Source organism: Pteronotus mesoamericanus, unplaced genomic scaffold (genome assembly GCF_021234165.1).
Source record: "Pteronotus mesoamericanus isolate MK-2021 breed Mesoamerican mustached bat unplaced genomic scaffold, CSHL_Meso_final contig_179, whole genome shotgun sequence".
NCBI classification, from domain to species: Eukaryota; Metazoa; Chordata; class Mammalia; order Chiroptera; family Mormoopidae; genus Pteronotus; species Pteronotus mesoamericanus.
Genome location: NW_026555075.1, coordinates 632,005 through 651,178, shown reverse-complemented (window position 1 = coordinate 651,178; position 19,174 = coordinate 632,005). Strand labels below are relative to the sequence as shown.

The window sequence follows — 19,174 nt, the reverse complement described above, 5'->3', positions numbered from 1 at the left end:
AGCGGTGTGTGTACTCCGTGAAAACAGAGGTCACATCCCAAACTTCTCCTTGGCAGCAGTTGCTAGATTTTTGCCTCACTAAAGAGGGCTGTGAGTTACATCATTTTCAGCAGCTACCACTTTCTCTTATGGTATTTCATCCTGAGACAATTCTGATGGGCTTCAGATGTGTTCTCCACTTCTGCTCACATCATGTGATAGCCAGCCAGGACCAGAGCAGGCCAGTCTGAGACCACCTTTAGACCCAAGAAGTTGTCAATCCCATGTCTCTAGTTAATAATACGTGCTGTGGGGCGCCAGTAGTTGGGAAGCTCTTCAGAGTTCTCCATAGGATCCGTAAGTTTGGAATCTAGTTTTCTTTTTCTTAAAGTCACAATAACTCAACAAAATAAAATACTTTAATTATCCCTCTTAGCATTCTAGCATGCCTGCTTTCCACACTCTTTACCTAGAAGTAATGGACTCGGCAGCAGCAGAATAACCAGAAGAATCGAATGTCTTTGTCTGGTTTCATTTTCTTTTAGGTGGGAAACTTTCAGCGACAGTTGGCAGAAGCTAAAGAAGACAACTGCAAAGTTACAATCATGTTGGAGAATGTGCTCGCTTCTCACAGTAAGATGCAAGGTGCTCTGGAAAAAGTACAAACAGAGCTTGGGCGGAGGGATTCAGAGATTGCAGGCCTCAAGAAAGAAAGGTACCAGAGATTATTTTTCTGTCTTTGTACTTGTATTTTTCTGCTGCACTGTAGTAAGGAGCAGTGTGAAGCCAAGAAACCAAGTCACTTTATAGTCCTTCCTTTGCAAAAAAAACTAATGTTTAAAGAACTAGTTTAAAGTTAGGGACAATCTGGAATTAGAAATTAACATGATTTCTAGAAATTCAAAATTCTTATATTTTTGTAGTAATGTAAGAGAGTATGCATTCCAGAAACTCATGTGATGTACCACATTTTACCCTTGCTGTTTTCTCCACCTTTAAACTTACCCTTGGATCTGCAGAATTATAGTTGTGAAGATAATTGAAGTGCCTACTTTAGTTTGAATTAATTATCCATTTATTAGCATCCTATTTACAGATTAATAATTATTTTAGATGAATCATTCTGAGAACTACCGTTAGCTATGTTTTTTAAGTAAACTCCTTTGAATGTTTCAAAAATTACATAAGAGTTTTCCTTTCAGGTTTTTGAACAAATGGTCTAAGTTTAATAAGGCCTCTAAAATATATTGTACTATGTGTATTAGTGGAGCACATTGCCTCTGTGTTATAAGAGAATGAGTTTTATATTCATTGTACTTATTTTTTATATATATTTAAGTGTATATTACTTATGCACTTAAAAAAATTCATGGGGATGATAATAAAAATATTGTTTACTATTCACAATAAAATTCTAGAAGCAGAAATTTCAAGCAGAAATTATTTAGAAGCAGAAATTTCAAGATTAAGCCAATCCATATAGAGGTGATACAGTTTTGTACTAGTGAATATGTGTGTGTATATGTGTGTGTGTATGTGTGTGTATTCAGTGACTATATATACAGGGCCCAGTAGAAATAACACCGCTGAGTGTGGTTGGTAGGGTACGTGAATGTCTCACACGAGGTGGACATCAATTTGAATATGTCACCTAAAATGTCATATGGTGTGCTTGAGTGTGATGTTATGTTACAGAATTACATGTTTATGATTTTGTAATAAAAGATTTTTATTTAATAAAAAGGGGCATTATTTGTGCTGGACCCTCTATATATTCAGTGAATAAATAAATATATATAAGTATAAAAAATATAAAAAATAAAAACGTATATGTTATATAATATTATAAAATTACCAGCCCATAAGTTAGTTTTTGACAGGTATTGATAGCTTCATGCAGCAATTTTGAAGCTTTTTCTACTTCATGGCATATGTAAACTAATTACTGAAATTCTGTGGCACACCAAAAACAATATTCTATTTTTCCAGAATTGAACAATCATAAGGTATAATTTTGGTTCATTCACACTGCTTGGCTATTGTTGTGCTGGCTGTAGTCATTTTTTTTGTTCGACTGTCTTAGAGAAAAAGAGGTCCGTGTTTCTGACTAAATAGCCAGGTATTGCATCTTTTAAAACTTTTTGTGCCACACTGGTTGAAAATCTCTGGGTAAATGTATCAAGACAGACTTGTCTCATAGATGGTACAAGTTTTTAATTCATGGGAGTCTTCATTTCTTAACCTGAAGCTACTAATTGTCACCTGCCAACTCTCAAATATTCTGAGCATCTCTAACCTACTACATGTGCTATTTGCACTTGGAAGAAGAATGCCCTGTGACCCCCAGTGGCATCGTTCCTAGATGGCTCTCGTCTCCAGCCACTCTTCCTGTGCTTGCCCTTGTAGGGCTCTGAATCAGCAGAGAGTGCAGAAGCTGGAAGCAGAGGTGGACCAGTGGCAGGCCAGGATGCTCGTCGTGGATGCCCAGCACAGCAGTGAGGTACAGCCAGGTCGTTATTAATGCTAATGCTGAAATGTTTGGTTTTATCGGGATATTGCCATTTTGGAAAAATGGAGTAAAACAACCAGGTAAATTTCCTTTTCATTCAAGTCTGCATTTTGGACAGTGACATATTTACAAATGGAACCAGGACCAAAATTATGCATAATACTTTTTGTCTTACATGGTTCACATTCTTTTCATTTATTAATGCATAAGGGATTGCATAAATTAAAGGGCTTGGAGAGTAACTATACCCTCAGTCAGAAGTAGCTAGAGCCCTGGCAGGGTAGCTCAGTTGGTTAGAATGTTGTCCTCATATACCAAGGTTGCAGGTTCAATCCCTGGTCAGGGCACATACAAGAATCAACCAATGCGTGCATGAATAAATGGAACAACAAATCAATGTTTCTCTCTCCCTTGCCTTTTGCTCTCTCTCTAAAATCAATTTTTTTAAAAAGTAGCTAGAGTGATCCCACTACTAAAAGGGCATGCATACTCATGTGTGCTCGCAGGTGTATGCACACATGAAAATGTACCTACACATATGCATGTGTATAAAATATACATGGATAGTTTATATTAATAAGTTGGTTTTTTTCTGGAAGGATATACAGGGCGTAGTTGCCAGTTCTTATCTCTGTAGACAGTGAGACCAGAAGGTCATAAGATCAAGAAGGGTAATTTAACTACTGTAAACATTTAAACATTAGAATAAATTAAGTTGGCTTTATTTTCCAAAGCTCTCTAGTGACCAGTAGAGCATACCCTCCCCTTTGCCTTCTCAGAGTCTCCAAAGCAATATTCATAATAAATTCTCACATATATATTCCAGGCATCTGGAATCTCTTGTTCTTCTTCCAACTAATTATTGTTTCAATGGCATTTAATGATGTAGGAGGAGTGACTATACAGTGTTACAGAATTTTTGCATCTGTTAACAGTGGAATTAAAAACCCTCTTCTCTCTTTCAGATGGAGCCTCTACAGAAAGCTGTAGATGTAGCTAGAGAAGATAACAGGAAACTTGCAATGAGCCTGGAGCAAGCTCTCCAGACAAATAATCATCTGCAAACAAAGCTTGACCATGTCCAAGAGAAACTGGAGAAAAAAGAACTTGAGCTACAGAATTTGGAAACCTTTAAGTAAGGGCAGTATAGTCATAATGAAATTAGGGAGGAACCTCTGGGAGAGTAAGCTTGGCTATTCACATAAACCATTTTAAACCCTTTCCCCTACTAAACTAGCACTCCCAACAGAGCCGTGTAAGGAACCAGGAATAGCTGAGCAGCGGCAGATATTAGCTGCCTGGGGTATGCTCATTTTCAGCTCTTCTCTCATCTAGTATCAAGCTTCTTCTGTGCACCAAGATTAAACCAAAATTGAACAAATATTAGTTAGAAGGGACACTTGCATGTTTCTGCGAAACCTTGCCGATGAAACCAAAAGCCTGCATGTCCTTTAAAAGCACGCTTTGGAAAAGGAGTAACAGGAGCCTGGATGGGTTATTCCCATCCAGGAGTGGGATGGCTCCATCTAAGTGGACGCTAAACCACTGTTGTCAGTTTTGGCCTGAGACTAGTTAGGTCAAACCCATAAAGTTCAGGTCAAGCTGCTCAAGTTTTGCCTTAAACTGTATGTAGGTAAAGATGATTTAGATATCAATTACATTCCATGAAAATTTATACAGGGAAATGCACTGTGCACATAGATCTTTATTCCTTCAGGTAGTGAACATACTGATACAGGGGGCAGGTATAAACTGAAGCAGAGGAGGTATTTTTCATATTTGTGATCTCTGCAAATTTTATATTCGGGGGTAATGTTGCTGGCTCAAGACTGTTCATTATCGGCTAAAACAAGAGTGTGTGTTTCACTCTTTTGGTTGGGTCTTTTTCTATTGAATGACTTTTTTTTTAATGCTGCAGGTAATGCTTTTTGCCTCCTTTTAATGAGCTCCACCACAGTGAGGCTCATCTGGTGACAGATCTCATTTATTAATCACTCACCTTTTGGAAAGCTGCACATTCCCCTCTAGTTCTTACCTCCTCACTTTCTAAAGATGATCATCTCTCTTTTTAAAAACAGAGAACAGATGACTGAGGAATCTAAAATGGAAGCGGAACTGCATGTGGAACGCTTAGAAACTCTAAGAAAGCAGTTTCAAACTGAGAGAGACACTGCAAAGAAAACAACACAACGCGAAATAGCTGAGGTATGGAGTCAAGTTTCTCTCTAACCGAATGCCTTTTAAGGTGTGAGCTGGCTCTTGGATGTTGTTATTCTTTGGCTCTTCTAATCCCCCTTGACCAACCAGCAAGCCCAGTGCAATCAAGCCATCTCTGTGCTGTTTCTAAACTGACACACAAAAAAATAGTTTCTTATACATAATTCTCTGGGCCCGGTAAAGGAAGCCTTGATGAGTTTTTCCATCAGAGAGTGATAACTGAATGGGAGAGAGGAATAAGGAGACTGTCATCAGAGATGCATATCCAATCACCTGTCTCCTCAGTTCACTTCATTAGCATCCTGAGAGGCATGTGTAAAAGGAGGGCAAGTTACATGGTCCATGTGCTGGGTGTGCTCAATGACCCTTGTGTAATTGTGATCTCCATTCTTTACATGAGGCAGATAGTGAAAATACCAGAGGAGTTTCCTTGGATAGCTAGAGGCTGTGTACAATTCTGAAGGAATTTAAAGTTAGGAACAGTTTGTTTTATAGGCTAGTTGGGTGACAGGAGGGAAGCTGGATTGAGACTGGCAGAGTTTACAGAAGCCCAGTGTGAAAGGGCGAGCAAAGCTTAGTAACACGAACAGGACATGTGAGCAGATGAAAAGGATATTATCTCCCCTGATCAGAGCGGAGACTGGGAAATGTCTGAGAAGGAGTGGCCAGCTTCGATGGGACCAGAGTGTTGGATGGAAATTATTAGGCAAAAGTGGAGCGCTGTAGGTTTCTGAGAAAGGGTGGGGTGGGGTGGGTGGGGGTAATGGTATGAGCACAGTTTTAGGAAGGTTGGTCTTGGAGCAGTGGAGAGTAGGCAAGAATGCAGAGGAACTGGAGACCAAGAGGCTCAGGAAAACTGGAAGAGTTACTTTGGGCTTTAGATAGTTAGGGTCAAGCAAAATAGTTCTCTTGAAAGTAGAGAACAATTAAATAACAAAGTCATTTTAATAGGAAAAAAATCATCAGACAGACACTAACTGTTGTATCATGAGCAGAGGGAAGGGAGGAATTAAAAGAATTCCAAGACTTAGTTGTGGTAGCCGGTCTGTATTTTGCCAAATTTGGTGCATTTAGCAGTTACAATGTACAGAGACCATTTACAAAATTGAATTCAACTATTATACAATGCTTTAAACTGCAAAGCATTGTATAAATAATGTTACAAAAGGAAAATTCTGTGGGAAACAAAAAGGTGCACTGAAATTAAAGCTGCCTTTAATCAGAGAGAGTTGTTCAGAATACTTAAATCCTTTTCACAAGGATCGGTGAAAATCGTAAGCCTGTGAGACCAGGGGGACACAGCATGACATCGGTGAGCAGTGAGTCGCAGGCATGGGCTGGGACTCACTGCTTACTAGTCCCATCTCTGCCTCTGTTACTAGCAGTGTGTTAATGTACTATCTGTGCGAATGGGTCAACCTAAGAGTCAGTTTTCCTAGTCACAAAATGGAAATCATTATAGCTACTTTCCAGGATTGTTTTGAAGGTTAATTTGGAAAATACATTTAAAGCAATTATCACAGTGCCTGAGCATAGTAAGTACAAAGTAAGTGATAGTTGTTAGGGCTTACCCAGTTTTAGACAAAGCTGTGATGGAAGTATTGGAGGAAAATCTAACAAGTAGTCGGTTGAAGGATAATAAAAAAAATTAACAGTGTGGTGTAAAATTAGGATCTGAAGGAATGAGCTAGTGAAGAGAAAATAACTGACTTCTCTACCAGCCATAGAGAATACCTATCTTCTCCCTTCTCAGTTGCCTCTTCTGTCTAAAATCCAGTGGCACTGCTTTAAGGGCACATGAGGAGGAGGGGAACTATGTAAAATGATTCCCGTAATGTTAAAAGATAAACTGGGGCATGATAAAAATTTTAAGTCTATTTGAACAAATATTGATTTGAATTGGGAGCATCTAATCCAGCAGATAAAAAGGAGCTCCAAGGAACTGTATGAAATGAAAGACTTTTCTAGACAGAAGGAAGTGGTAACAAGGAAGCTATACCATGTAAAAAAAAAAAAGAAAAAAAAGGATGGTTTTTGCAAGGCTGCTTTCCTTTAAGATATGACAGGTCTATCAGGGGGGTTACCTAACTAGTGCTGATCGGAAGATCCCTGATTGGTTTAAGGTTCCATTTCTGGAAGAGCTGAAACTATAAGTCTTGATTTGGTGACAGGGCTTAGCATAAGTGACTCCATTTTGGGCCTGTTGACAGTTTTTAACAATTCCCTCCTTTGATTAGACTTGCAGCCTGAGAGAGGTGATCAAAATTTAAAGCATTAGTGCTATTCCCAGCTACCACTCTGGAGCTCTTGCAATTTTTTGCCAAATCTCTGTGTGGTAGTCACAGGTCATGACATGAGGTTCACATTATTTTAGTTAGTCATTCTCTTCATTCCTTTTCTGCTGCCTAGTCTCAGGGAGGTCATTTGCTTGGTGGTTATCAGCTGTGCACATGCATTTAAAGCTTTTGAGAGAATATAGTGCACCAGGGAGACTATTATGATTATGTTGAACAGGATAATTCCTGATTATCTGAGCCACGGGTACGTATCTGAGCCACGATCCTCAGTACCAAAGCAATGAGAATCCATAAGTCAAAGACAGACCCCATTGAGGGAATCACTTTTTAAAGCCAACTAGCTTGTTCCAGTTATCTAATATTGCTGAGTCTCAACTGCTCTGCAAGTGTCAGCCCAAATGCAGCAAGTGGTGTTTGCCACAGTACAAACACCTCCTTGCTCATCTAAAAGATAATCAAGGGCTGTCCTATGATGAGGAACAACCTTGGCCAGAGAGCCTTGGGAATTTTGTTGGAAAATATTGCTTTAACATCAGATTCTGCAATATCTTTCAATAAGACCTAAGGAATGGTTCCAGATCACAGCCTCATTTGCACCTACCCCTAACCACGGCAGTGGGGATCTGCCAAAGGAAGCTCCTTTTGAATCATGATTGGCTCCAGATAATTCCCTTTTAAGTCTGTGACTGAGGACTAGAAAAGTAACAGCCATGGAGACCCGTGAAATTTAAAGGTCTATAGAGATCACACAAGTGCTTTTAGTCTGTTTACCGTTTTCTGTGTCTTTTTGGGTTTTCTTTCTTTTTTTTGGACAGAGCCTGATGCAAGTTTCCCGAGGTTCAGATTTTTGTCTTGGGGTTTGGAAATGGCCCCCATAGTTAGGGAACCTGACTCAATAGAGAGGAGGGTGAGTTTGTTCCAGAGAAACAGGATTCGTAAATCAGGGAGATGTTTGTGATGAGCAGAAGTGCAGGTTCCCCAGCGTTGTGGCAGACCCAGTCGTCGTTTGGAGGCTGGATTACCCCCTTTGCAATGGTGCTAGATGTGTGAACAATGGCACTCTCTTTACAGGTGAGAAAAAGATAAGAAGTGGACAGGAGAATCATAAAGATCTTTATGTTATAAGAATTAGGAAAAGGATGGTGAGACAGAGGAGGAGGAATGGAAAGAAATGGTCTTAATCGTGGGAGGAAGCAGTATACCTCAATGTCAGCTACGACTCTTCCGAGTCAGTTTGATTTTGAGGTCGCCAGTGTTTGCACAGGCCCAGACATCAGGTGGCGCCTTCTTCAGTTGTGAAATAGGCACCCAAGGTTCTTTGACGTCCTGTAACTTGGCAGGGGTGTCAGTGGTCAAGAGTACTCTTAGAGACCTTTTCATGAATCTCACTTTTGCAAAAACCTCAGAATACAGCAGTAACTGTAAATGAGAAAAGACTTCAAGGTCTGGGCGTGTACAGGAGGCAACCAGTCGGTATTTTTCTGTCACCCTAAAAGCAATGAAAAAATGCCCTCGGATGAAGATTAAAAACAAATTCTGATAACTCTGAAGACATGCCGGTTTTAATTAAACTAGCTTTCATTTACCAAAGATTATCCTAGATTATCCAAAGATTATCTTAGTTTCTATATTTCTCAAGTTATACCTGATTTATATAAGTGCTTGGTTTTCTTTAAGCCAATTAAATAAAACTCTTTGCAGATTAGTTTTGGCAATACATCCAGAAGTAGGAAACACACACACACACACACACACACACACATTTATAACATACATATATAGACATACATAAACAACAGGCAGAGACACAAGTGGAAATAACTTTCATTTTAAAATTTTAGCCATGAGACAGGTACAATAATACGAAACTCACTAGTTTATAAAAGAACAGTTGGATCCAAGTTGCATTTCTGGCAGAAGAAGTTAAGGTTACCAGCTCAGATGGCTAAAGCTAGTTACTAAAATATTTGTGAAAGAGACTTTTAAGATTTTTCTTCTGCCAGGTTTTCAAGAGGCTTCAGGTTTTGTTTTTGTTTTTTCCTCCTAATAAGAATCTTGGTTCCTGGAGATCAGATAGAATATTTACATCTCCAAGAGCATAGAGAAAGAATGCAAATTCTACCAAGAAGGACGTTTGTTTCCTAAGTCTAGATCTTCGAATATCTGCAAGCCTTTTGAGATGAATGGGGAGGCACTAGGATTGGTAAAAAGGATTGGCGGGCTTTGAATTGTGTCTAGAGAGCATTTTTGTTGCCTCCACGTTTCTGTTCTTAAAAAACTCAATTTGTAAAACAAATAGTTGTTTTAGCTCCTCAAAAACTTGGGTTGAAACCTGATGATTTGGAGGCTGACCCACCCATCCAACTGCATTATTTCGGTTTGCTTTTTTATATCAGGGTGAAGGTCTTCAACTAAAATGGAAATCAGAAGGTGTCCTCTGTTCTAGATTTAGAGCTCTGTGTGTCTTTGGAATCAGTTTTAGTAAATCCTTCCATGAGGCTTCAAGATACTTTTCTCTCCCTCTGCTTACGTAGGTTCATTTTTAGCTTAGCGGGGAGAAGGCCTGAAAAACAGTTCAGGCTCTGAATATCAGGTTCCAATTCTGACCATAGAGCTACTTAAAGAAAAAAAATAATCATTTAAAATATTTTGGCAGATTCCAGGCAGGACAGGACAAACTAAATATCTCCAAAGAGGGTACAAAAGATACTACCCTCCCAAAACCCAGAGCCACCAAAAGAAAGGAAGAGTAGGACAACTCCTCTGAGACATGGCAACAGTCACTAAGACCCCAGCAGCACATGGAGTACAACCCCCCTTTCCTGTCCCCATGGAGCCACAATAGGGTGGAACCCACATTTCTATGTGGCTCTATTTTGTGAACCCCCCAACTTGATGGTTGCCAAGCCCAGTTGTGGGGATACAAAATGGGACATGCGATGCAATCGCTGCCCCTGGGTGAGAGAGGATTAAAAACCTATGGATAGCTGAAAGCAAATTCATGAATCCCAATTCAAAGATCTAATTCTTACAGATGTTTTTTGCCTACCAATCTGAAATTGGAAAGGAAGGGGCAATGAAATTTTACCCTCTCTTGAACCAGGCACCACAGATAGAGATGTGGGATAACGGACTTTGCTTAAGAGTTCTCACCCATTTCCAGCTTCTGCCAGTTTTCCCAGGATCCCGTCTGCAGGCTCTGAAGTGAGTGGGGTGTCCCAGTGGGTCTCCTCCTACTCACCAGAAGCCTCAGAGGAGAAACAATCATTTTCCCGCTCCCCTTCAAGGTGAATGTTAGGCTGACACTCCCTTTTCTTTGGAGCACCTTGTAAACGGTTAGGCTAAAAGTTCTCCACTTGGCCACTGTGATTCAAGATTATCTTTGGTAAGGTTAATGTGCTTGCTCAGCCTTTAAACAAAAATTTAGTTACCTGAGGCCTCACTCTGGATTTAAGTCCAGCTTAAGTCGGACCCGCTCTGGAAAAAAAGAAATGCTCCAATCAAGTCCGGAAGCTCAAAACACAAAAGCTGCGGAGCTAGGATCTGAGAGAGACTTATCTACGCCTATGACCTCCAGATGCATCAAGAAAACAGGGAGCTCAAGGGGCTCGTGGGTAACCTTGCCTGGTTGCTCACTGCTCCTGGGGGCTATCAGGGGTCTCCTCCAGGTCCTCCTTCTGACATCAAAACTATTACATTTTTTAATATGCCTTAGTTTATCTTTTAAGAGCTGATTTGAGCTCAGTTCGAATTGGGCAGCATCCAATCTAGCAGATAGAAAGCTACAAGGAGCTATGCAAAATGAGGAGAAGAGAGCAGGAGCAGGGAATTTATACTTGGCAAAAAAGCAGGTTGGGTCTTGCAAAGCTACTATCTTTTAGGGTATAGCAGGGGTCTACCAGGAAGACTGTCCAGCTAGTGTTAGTCAGGTGATTCTGACTGACTGGTTCAACAGTCTGTTTCTGGGAGAGCTGACACTGTAATTAAGTCTCAGTTTGGTGATGTAGCGTAAGTGACTCCATTTTGGGCATATTGTCTTGTTTTTAACAGTAATCACTATGTTATTCTTCTACTAGACAAGTTTCTTTAAAAATACAGTATTATAAAAATACATGCAATGATAATCAATGACTGGCAAATATTTATATAAACTACCATACGATTTATTTTCACTTCTCCGGACATGGGATCACAAGTGACAGAAAGGAAGAGAAACACTTACAGGAGGGTAATGATCATGGAGCAGTTAGGCACCAGACTCTTCATTCTGTCTTTCTGTACTTTTATTTAACTATTATGTGATTCCTGTGAGGTAGGCTATTGACACTCCCTTTCGGTGATAAGCCTGAGTCTTGGGGAAGTTATTATCCAAAATTACTTGGTTAGCAAGTGGTGATCTGAGATTTAAATCCATGCTCTTAAAAGAGCAAATGTTGAACTTTTATTTACATTACTTATCTGTCCTAAAAAAAGATTGTGTTCTTTAAGTGTTAAAAATTATGAAAATCACTTAGAGTGCGCCTCCACTAATCTGCCTAATCAGACATTATTACTGCCTCACTTACCTTCCCTTCTGAAAGAAAGGTTTAAAGGAAACAAAATACAGGGACAGAGCGACACACGCTTTTCTTACTAGATGGAAGGTAGAAATGTTCTAATTTCCCCTTGTGTTCCGCAGCTGAAGAAAGCCCTTGACGAAGCCAACTTCAGATCGGTGGAAGTGTCCCGTACCAACCGAGAGCTGCGGCAGAAACTTACAGAGCTAGAAAAGCTACTGAACAGTAGCAAGGAGAAAATAAAGAACCAAAAGGCCCAGATTAAGCTCCACCTGTCGGCTAAGGCGAACAATGCTCAGAATGTAGAGAGGATGAAGGTTGTATAAGAAACCGTGTGTCCCTCCGCCTCCCCAGTCACTGATGATGACCCGGCAGGCAGTGGTGTCCAGCACGGCCAGTCCCGCGTCCATTTGAGAATTATGGCCGTGCCCAGGAAGTGGGCGGGGGCTCTCTCTTTTTCCAGCCCAGATACTGCCACATGAATGTTTGGTTTCCTGTTAGCTGCCAGGGTCTTGTTCCAGCTCCCCCTCTGTCTCCTCCCCGGGATCGTACAGGACTTTGCTCTCTCAGGGTCAGCGGGCTGGATGGGAAGGAGAGCCCAGTAGGAACTGTTAACTGTGGATCTCATGTGGGGTTCTTTCTGTCATCCTCTAGGCAAAAAGAGCAAGCCAGCTATTCCACTGACCTATGTTATTTCCACATTTATTTTCAGCAAATAGAAACAGAATTGAGGCAAATGGAGCTAATTAAGGATCAATATCAGAAAAAAAACTATGAGCAGGTAGATGATTTCCACAAACTCTATGTTTGCCATTCACATAAAATCCTAAACTTGGACACCAACTGGTTCCCCTCTTTGTGCCCTGCCAGTCGTTGAGTATCCAGAAATTTGTATCTGAAATGGCTAACCTCCAGAAGGAGATGCAGCTGTTGGCCAGGAGCCAGTATGATACCTCCACAAGGAACAGACAGCAAGAGCTGCGACTGGAGGCAGAGCGGAAAATAAGGCAGGAACTAGAGAACCGGTGCCAGGTGAGAGGTTTCCCAAGATTCATCTCAAAGAGTAACTAGATGGAAACAAAGTTATAAGTAGTTTATCTTCACTAAGTTCTAAGAATCATAGTATCCAGGAAGTAGCCTATAGCTTCAGACTGGCACATGTTCTCAATTTTTAACAAAAATGATACACTTTTTTAAAAGAACAGCTAAAACTGACCTGACCAGTGTCTTAGCTGTTGGGAGTTGTCCTGCAAATCAAAAGGTCACAGGTTCGATTCCCTGTCAGGCACATGCCTGGGTTGCAGGTTTTGTCTCCTGTCAGAGCACGTACCAGAGGCAACCGATCAATGTTCCTCTCTCACTTCAATGATTCTTTCCCTCTCTTTCTTTCTCCCTTCCCCTCTCTCTAAAATTAAATAAAATCTTAAAAGAACAGCTAAAACTGACATATGCAAAGTACTAGTTACTAAATAAGATTTCTGAACTGAATGTCATGCTTTTTCAGGTACTTTATACCCCTTTGGTGCTTCATGTAGCTCATAAGCACCTGTTGCTGTTACAGACTTTTATCTATTCCCAACCCAATGAAAAGCAGAACATTTTATCCCTGAAAAGGAACTTTAAGAGATCATCAAGCTCTTGCTTCCAACAGGCTCTCTGCTATGAAAAGTATCCCTCTAATTCTGGAAAGAGATGTTAATCACTTTGTTTCAGGAGAATCCATAAATAAAAATCAAAATATGTAATGCAGTATATAAGATATGTATACTGTAGGTTAAACTGAAAATAACCAGTTTTATCTGGTATTTGGGTAGCCCCTGAAGTTAGAGTGTACCCAGTTACAGTTCCATAATTTGGTTGCTCACTTACTACAAATATTGAAGATTTTTGTTCGATAAGGTGCATTGGGACTTTATAAACTGTGTGTGTCATGTTTTCAGGAATTAGAAGAAACTGTCAGACACCTGAAGAAATGTAAAGAAGCAACAGAGAGTAAACTGAAAGAAGCCAGTGTGGAATCAGAACAGGTGAGCCAGAACCATGGACACAGAGGCGTAGACAAGATCCCTCAGACAGAGCCAGCCTGAGACACACAAGTCAGAGTAAAACCCCCGGTGAGCACAGCCGTCAGGGGCGCAGCAGGCAGGCAGCAGCAGCTCACTAGGTAGAGGCTCTGTGACAAAGAAGAAATCATTTTTAGACCAAGATGTTGTGTCCTGATGAGAGACACTAGAATGCTGAAATATTGAGACTTGAAGTCCAAGTCCCTCCCACTAAATAGAAGATGGGAAGACCAGCATGTGTGTGGATTTTAAGGCATTATTATTTGATGTGAAGTGGAAGCTCTTTGTTCAATCAATAAATAGTAGTGTAAAGTAGGCCCTATTGATTTTTTGAATTTGCTTTTTTTGAAAGCATTTAAAATCATACATTTTTAGAGCTGGAACAGATCTGTGAAATCATTATTCTACTACAACCATCCCTGTTTTCAAATTAAAAAAACAGATTCTTAAGCTTAAGGGATTACAGTGATGTTGCTATCAGTTGGCCACGTTATTTCCCTTTTACAGCCATGAAATTACATGGCAATATGACTGTCAAAATGGTATATTAAAAAAAATATGGACCGCGACAAACCTGAGTGAATGGCAGCTGTGACACTTGCTGTGCCCGTAAGGAAATTCCATTTACTTTCTTTAACTCACCAGTTCCCATATTCATAAAAGTCAGGAAGTTGATACCTACTACTCTGTTATTCTGATAGATCCTCAGAGTAAGTTTCAATAAATGTTAGCTGCCTTCTCATTCGCCACGCAGGAGGAGACAGGATGTACAATGCCATTTCAAGCATCTTTTCCTCCACTCCTGATAAAAGTGCTGGAGAAAGGTGGGGTTCGGTCTGGTTTGGGGGGTGGGAGTATTACTACCACTGGGATGCACAGACAGACCTGCAAGACACCTTAGCTTTGTAGCTTTCTAAAAGTTAAATAACAAGGGAGCTCTATTTTCTTATCTCACTATGTCCTAGCTCCACCGTGACCTGGCCACTATAGGGCAAGCGCATGGAAGCACATTGACTGAGGCCCAGCGAGGGGCACGCGCCAGGCGAGGGGGGTGCAGGGCGGGCGAGCTGAACAGCCCCGGCCCTCAGGGCTCCGCCTCCCCTGGCCAGAGAGAAACTGGCCGCTCTCTCTGGCTTCGGGATCGAAGACAAGACTGCCCTCGTGAGACAAGTAATCAGAGGGGAACCAGTCATTTTCTTTTTATTCTAGAGGATATGTTCTGGACCCGTTTTGAAGCAAACTTTATAAAACATAAAACATCTGTTGGCTCTCCCTTCAAAATACCAGAGTATCCCAAATACTTAGGAAAGTGCCAGGCATTTATAAGCCCTCAGTAAATATTAGTCAAATAAATGAATACCGATTCCAATTCATCTTCAAAGACAGACCATCAGAGGGGCTGTTTAGGTCTAATGAAGATAATTCGGAAGTGTGTGCTTATGAGCTAAAGTGAAGTATAAGATATATTTATGACAAAGGAAATAAAAAGAATACAATTTACAGTAAGCTGGTCCAGTTTTTTATGAATTCATTCTCTTTCTTTCACAATGTACAACAGAAAAATCCTGCCTTCACAGTTCAGGGACTTTGGAGAATTATTTAGTCTTAGAAAATAAAATTCAAAATAAAGTGTGAACTAGCATTTAGTACCTTCATTCTTATGTTTCTCCTGGATCCTGTCTCACCTTAGTTCACATCCAGGAAATACTGCCAAAGGCAAAGCAGCAGGCCTGCCTTCATCTTTAGCTCCAAGTTCAGACTCACTATCTCATCTATAGAACGTGTATTATGCAAATAGGTTGCAAGGACCTTCCAGTCAGAATTGGGGTCTTTTAATACCTAAGTAAAAAGTCTCGTGAACTAATACACCAAAAAAAACCCTGTAACTGTTTGTTGTAACTTTTATTGATAACATTTATATGTTCAGATAACAGCTAACCTGGAAGAAGCTCACCGCTGGTTTAAGTGCAGGTTCGATGGCCTACAACTTGAACTGACAAAAAACCGGTTACAGAGGCTTCCCCGGGAAAACAGGTGGCGGGAAGAGGTAGGGCATTTGGTTAGAAATGGCTGTCTTAAGCAATTCTCAGATTTCTGATTACAGAAGTTCTCTCTTCCTCTAGCTATTCTTTTTACTAATCTGTAGATTTCTTTACTGCAAAGAAAGCAATGAACTAAATTTTTTTCTTAAAAGTTCTACCTCTCCCAAACTGTCCAGATTAGAACCACGTGCCTTGATGAATAAATGATATAAAGACAAAGTAGTTCCCCAACTCACAGTTAGTTTTGAACAGTGCTAGGTGTGTTTCTTTCCAACAGGACCAGGATAAAAGGCACAACGTCATGTCCAACCAGTCTGTTCTACATCGGTGGGAGAATAAACAGAACCTTAGACTTGTGCCCAAGAAGTGTCCTGATCTAGAGAGAAAGTGACGTCCTTGACACAGGAGGAGCTTCGTTTATAGCCTCACGGCCATGACCCCCTGAGCCCAGCAACCAGGGCTGGCCTGTCTCCACAGCCCTCAGAACACGAAGTCTTTGATATGGGCTGAAGATTTCGGACCGGAGTTTATCCTTTTATTAACTCTGGTATCAATAGAGAACCACCCCATCTTTTTCTTTCCCTTATTTCCACCCAATAAATTTATATTAATTTGTTGTATGATAGCAGATGCTATTGCATGTACTTGGTTATTTTTCTAAACACTTTTTATCAAAAAGCATTTAATGAGATACTTTATGATACAGCAACTAAATGATAATGACATTTTGTTTCAGTGAACTATCCCAGTCTGACATCCAGTAGATAATTTTTGGAAATAGAATCACCTGGAAAATGGTGAAAATTCTTCCACTGTTTTTCAACTTACACACCCTTCTGTGCTGGGTAATTACCGGTGCATCTTTAATAAGACTAATAACTTTATACTTACATAAGGTGTCTAAGATTGTGAATGTCCAAGGGAAGCTATAGATACAAAGATTATTCAATACAACAGCCTGCTCCACTCCAGGAGACTCTAACCAACTGAGCCACCTGGCCAGGGCCAGCGTAACACACCTTCATTGTTTAGATTGGCTATAGAATGAAACACTAGCTTCAGAAGAGTGAATTACAGAGTTAAGATTGGTGATCATTTCTGCTAGTAAGGCCTGTAGTTAGAACAGCATATTTAGAGTGCTGATTTGCTAACTTATTTCTGTGACATTTTAAAAGTGTTTCTGTAGTATTTTTATAGTGTCTGTTGTACAGTACACTAACTTCTGTTGTAGTCATCTACTTTCACCTGAAACAATAAAAAAAAAAACACACACACAAAATACGAAACAGTGGTTTTTAAGGCACTGGACATCATGACACAAAAAACAATGATCCCTGAGAGAAAGGGACCAGGTGAGATGAGTCCTACTCTTGCCCCAGCTCACAGCCTTGAGGGAGTACAGGCCGCAGCACAGAGGGGAAAACGGGGTGGAGCCCGGTGGGTTCTCGGGCGAAGGAGCCTGAACTTAGAGCCCAGGCCGACACAGGCTGCTGGAGTGCCGCAGAGGAGAGCGCTGCACGCAGGGACGCCCTGAGATGCCCAGAGAGTCCCCGGGGCATTGCGCTGAGTACTGATCAGCACCTCCACACAAGGTCACTGCCTAAGGCTGGAGAAGGAACCATCCGGCAGGTTTAGATGTGCCCGCGGCCAGGACACGTGCGCAGCACCGATTCCTCCCAGCCAGCACTGGAAACTCCATGATTCACATGTGGGGCGCTGGGTAGGTTATACCAAAAGCTTGAGAGTGAACACTGCTCTGCTCTGCCCTAACAAGTCTTAAAAGCAAGACCCCAAAATGATTAGTCCCCAAGTAACTGTTCCAAAACAGAGCTTACAAATATTTAGAGGAACATAAAAATATGATATGGCACCCATCAAAGTAAAATCACAATGTCTGGCATTCAGTCCAGATTTATCAGGCATGCAAAAAAGCAGGAAAATATAACCCATAAGGAGAAATTAATCTAAATTGACCCAGAACTAACATGTTAGAATTGACAAACAAGGTCATTGAAACATTGTAACTGTATTCTCTATGTTCAAAGTTTTATACCAGTGGATGGTAATATGGGAAAGAAAAAGGGGCAAAAATTCATAATTATTTAATTAACAGTAGAGATTTGCCACATGTATAAACAGATTTCTAGGTGATCCTAACGTAAGATCTGAAGATGCTTTGACTAATTTTTTAAGGACTATTGTTCCAAAATAAGGAGGCTAAGCTATGGCTACTGAATGAAGGAATGAGGGAATTTCCAAGAAAATTTTCTTTTAAAAATTGACTTTTAATAATATTCATATATTTATAATATTTGGCATCTGTCTTTTCAAGATCATTTATTATGCCTCTTAGCTGGTGCTCATTCTCATTCCACTGAGCAAGACGGCTTCCTGTTGGCCCTGCTCTGTATCGTCCTGTGTTTCCCACCTTGGGCTTCTGTGGGCTGTAAGGGCTCTCTGAGCCATTAGCGAACGGAAGGCCTTCTGTAAATGGTCAGAAGCAATGTGCAGCATACACACGGCTGGAACAGACTGGAATATGTTCTGCTTCCCAACCCGAGCAAAAAGAGGGCTTTTCTCTTCCAGTAGTTCTAATAAGAGACCCAGTCTCATTGGATTGCCTGGTCACAAGCCACCCTCAACCAATCACCGTCACCTGAACAATGGGTACTATACTGATTAGTTAGATCTGGATGTGAGATGTGACTGTCTCTGTAACAGGGTGGTTCCCCAAAGGAAATCAAGGAGGCAGTTTCAGACAAAATTGCCGATGTCCATAACAACAATCAACATTTTTAGTAGAGAAAATAAACCATGGTGGTCAATCACTAACCAAACTTCATTAATGCTGTAGCCAGGGACTCTGAACAGGTGCAAGTTCTTCTCCAGTACCGACACTTTTTCCCTCCACAGCGTTTATACAAGACAGCCACAGCTGAAGCTTTAAAAACTGATTCTTCAATTACCAATGCACAGGGACTTCCAGGTGGCTACGACAGTGGGGACTGCATAGCTCTTTATCTCCCAGTATTTCCTTCACAAGCAACATGAATCAAGGAAGGGAAAGTAAATTCTACACAAAACCACATTCTCAGCATGATTGGAAGGCAGACAGTGTCAAATCTTCAAAATAACCGAAAAGAGAAAATGCACCGAGTCCCAATGCCGTGAGTTCTCATGCGCCCGCCCCCTCACCCCACCACAAGCCTCTCTAACCGGCAAAGGCACATCCCTCCTCAGACACACAGGGAAGACAGAGAAAGAAGCTAGTGAAGGGCCTCGGAGAAACAGGAATAAGTTACAAGGTGCCCAAGGGAGAACAGATTCAGCTGGAAACAGGAGTCATTGAAGAAAGACAGGAAAACCACCAAAAAAATAAAAATGACAAGCAAAAAAGGTCCGGGAAAAAGTGGAAGGTAGGCAAAGAAGGAATAATATGCATGTTATTGGAGCCCTCAAGGAAGGAAAAAAGAACTTTTATGTACATAGATGCTGAAAAGCCTTTGATAAA

At 40.8% G+C, this 19,174-nt stretch overlaps 1 protein-coding gene across 1 annotated transcript in view; it reads left to right on the top strand.

Moving 5' to 3' along the window:
* Positions 1 to 16,071, top strand: part of CCDC150 (coiled-coil domain containing 150) — a 72,833-nt gene extending 56,762 nt beyond the window's left edge. The window contains exons 17-26 of the mRNA XM_054566685.1: positions 525 to 694; positions 2,386 to 2,479; positions 3,454 to 3,623; positions 4,567 to 4,693; positions 11,681 to 11,875; positions 12,271 to 12,339; positions 12,429 to 12,590; positions 13,499 to 13,585; positions 15,549 to 15,668; positions 15,941 to 16,071. Coding sequence (XP_054422660.1) covers positions 525 to 694; positions 2,386 to 2,479; positions 3,454 to 3,623; positions 4,567 to 4,693; positions 11,681 to 11,875; positions 12,271 to 12,339; positions 12,429 to 12,590; positions 13,499 to 13,585; positions 15,549 to 15,668; positions 15,941 to 16,054 — 1,308 coding nt within the window. The 3' untranslated portion in view covers positions 16,055 to 16,071. The remainder of the gene's footprint in view (positions 1 to 524; positions 695 to 2,385; positions 2,480 to 3,453; positions 3,624 to 4,566; positions 4,694 to 11,680; positions 11,876 to 12,270; positions 12,340 to 12,428; positions 12,591 to 13,498; positions 13,586 to 15,548; positions 15,669 to 15,940) is intronic.
* The last annotated feature ends 3,103 nt before the right edge of the window (positions 16,072 to 19,174 follow it).